This window comes from Cynoglossus semilaevis, chromosome 20 (genome assembly GCF_000523025.1).
Source record: "Cynoglossus semilaevis isolate Cse_v1.0 chromosome 20, Cse_v1.0, whole genome shotgun sequence".
NCBI classification, from domain to species: Eukaryota; Metazoa; Chordata; class Actinopteri; order Pleuronectiformes; family Cynoglossidae; genus Cynoglossus; species Cynoglossus semilaevis.
Genome location: NC_024326.1, coordinates 14,661,293 through 14,664,009, shown reverse-complemented (window position 1 = coordinate 14,664,009; position 2,717 = coordinate 14,661,293). Strand labels below are relative to the sequence as shown.

At 50.1% G+C, this 2,717-nt stretch overlaps 1 protein-coding gene across 1 annotated transcript in view; it reads left to right on the top strand.

The window, feature by feature from the left end:
* The window catches only part of LOC103396794 (contactin-associated protein-like 4), a 61,767-nt gene that overhangs the window by 53,002 nt on the left and 6,048 nt on the right, over positions 1 to 2,717 (top strand). The window contains 3 exon segments of the mRNA XM_008335018.3: positions 326 to 565; positions 762 to 986; positions 1,489 to 1,617. Coding sequence (XP_008333240.1) covers positions 326 to 565; positions 762 to 986; positions 1,489 to 1,617 — 594 coding nt within the window.

The window sequence follows — 2,717 nt, the reverse complement described above, 5'->3', positions numbered from 1 at the left end:
GTTCATTGTTGTGTCAGTCCACCAGAAGAGAAGTGTTGACAGTTTGAAACTTGCAGGGGAGCGGAGGCGACATGTGCATCCTCCTCACATGACAACAGAAAGGAGAGAACTGAGAGCCAGAAGACAAATCACACAGCTGTGTCAGACATTCAGAGGATGAGGAGGGAGGGGGGAGGAGGGAGGGGGGGGTACAATCGCTGCACTCTTGGTAACAATCTTTAAGCGTTCGATTCCACGCAGGAATCTCAAACGTCAGATATAAATGCACGAGGGCTGGAGGAGGAGGAGGAGGTGTAACACCTGCCCTTTGTCATGATGTCACCAGGGGGCACTGCGTCCAGGCAGAAGGGCTTCAGGGGCTGCATCCGCTCTCTGCAGCTGAACGGCGTCACCCTGGACCTGGAGGAGAGGGCGAACATCACACCCGGGGTTCGACCGGGCTGTCCGGGTCACTGCAGCAGCTACGGCTTTCTGTGCCAGAACCGGGGAGGATGTGAGGAGAAAGCCAACGGCTTCTACTGTGACTGTGGACGGTCTGCTCACACTGGGGTCTTCTGTCAAACAGGTACAAAAATGTCAAGTGCAGCATCAAGAATCCAACGCAACATGTGACGTGTGTTTGTCCTGGGATCAGCGAGGCAGGTGGAACCAGACGGTGGATTGATCTCAGGGAATGTAGAAACTCCAGCAGTCAGTGTGAGAACCCCAGTGTGGCTCTGTGACCAGCCTGTGTGCGTCTGTGTGTGTGTGTGTGTCTCCAGAGGTGTCGGCCACCTTCAAGTCCACCACGTCTGTCAGCTACACCTTCAGAGAGCCGTACGAGGTGGTGAGGAACAGCAGCTCGCCGCCGTCCTCCATCTATTCTGAGGCGACACTAAGAGGAGAGAACATCTCCCTGAGCTTCAGGACCAACCAGAGTCCAGCTCTGCTGCTCTACGTCAGCTCCTACTCCAGGGAGTACCTGGCTCTGCTCATCAACAAACATGGTGAGAATTATTATTTATAGATATTTTTTTGCCCTTGGTTTTGTGTAAGCAACAAAAACATCTGGAACATTTTCAAAATCCTGAACTGTCCCTTTAAACGGAGGCCCATTAAAGAGGGTGGTTTTTCACCCTTAGACAGACATTTATCTGAGAGTCCAGTCAGCGTCAATATCACCGCCGTCGTTCTCATCGCTCTCTCCAGTCGTGTTGAAGGACGTTTTATTAAAGTCTTCAGCTGCAGCAACGTCGGGAAAATCTGCCTGAAATTAATTTTCCTAATATTCAAAACAATAAAGTCGGTGTTTTGTTATTGATTGGAAATTAAATCCTAATCATCTGGAAATAAAAGCCTTTATTAAGTCACTGATGTGAGACCAGAATCTCATTACAATTCGTTAGAGTAGAATTGAAACACTTTCATTAGAGCGGGGGGGGGGGGGGGGGGGGGGGGGCAGAGGAAGATCAGGAGGAAAGACAGACCTGTGTGTGTGTGTGTGTGTAGATAAGCTGGAGGTGAGGTACAAGCTGGACAGCAGCAGAGAAGCAGAGGTCGTGAGGTCCAGAGTCAGGACTTTGGCCAACGGACAACTGCACACTGTGACTGTCAGGAGGCGGAGCCTGTCTGTGACCGACAGACCAACACACACACACACACACACACATTTTTATTTTTTTATTTTTTATTTTTTATAATCCAACAAACATCAACTCATTTGTTTGTGTTTAATGTCTCCACTGTACATGCACTGACTGGCAACAGGGGGCGCTAATGTGTGTTTTAATTTTACTTGCCAGAAAAAACATGTCTCCCCTCTAGGGGGAGCATGGCTTTAACCCATCAACACTGGTACTTGACCACCTTGACCACCAGGTCACCACTGACCCGCGACATCGATATCGGCAAAAAGTTAATAACAGACGTCCCTCATTTTTTTCCTTTTGTATAAACAAACCGTAGAACACTGACGTACAGAACAGACAGAACAGACAGAACAGACGCTCGCGCTCCAACACAGGCGGTGGCCCGCCTGTAGTGGCAGAGTTTCTGTGGCGGATTTGAATGTTGATGGTGGTATATTTGGTGTTCAAGAAGTTTTTTTTTTTTTTTTTTTTTTTTTTTTTGTAAGTACACGCTGACATCTTGATCTTTTGTTTCTTGGTTTTCTTCTGCCAAAAGAACAGAAGCGACAGTTCTGGAAACGCGACTTTAAAGCGATGGGTTTCTCAGTGTGGGAGATAATGAGCCGCCTGCTGTCGCGCTCTCACAGACGAGAGAGCGTGAGGACTGGGACTAATGGTGGACCAGATAACGCCGTCACCCTCGCCAGCTCCCTCACAGCTATAATTACGATTGGCCGACGACGACGGCCGACGACGGCAGGGACAGTCCCACATTTTAAACACCTCCAGACGAAGGAGGCGGCGTCTCAGTGCCGTCCTGTTCAGATCTGCTGGAGTCTTATCTTGTTAACAGCCTCAGATGATAAATGAGGTGAAAACTTCATCCAACCAGGAGGAGGCAGCAGCAGCAGCAGCAGCAGCAGCAGCAGCCGGCGGGCGTCGGGGTAATTATCAGTACTTTGGTACGGAACACAAGGTCAGCTGGTCTGGCACCGATACCGCCGCGTCTCCAGGTCCACGTGACCCTCGAGCTGCATCTCCTCTGGTCACAACAATCAGCTTGAATCATTACATGATTAGCAACACGGGAAGCGGGGGGGGTGGGGGGGG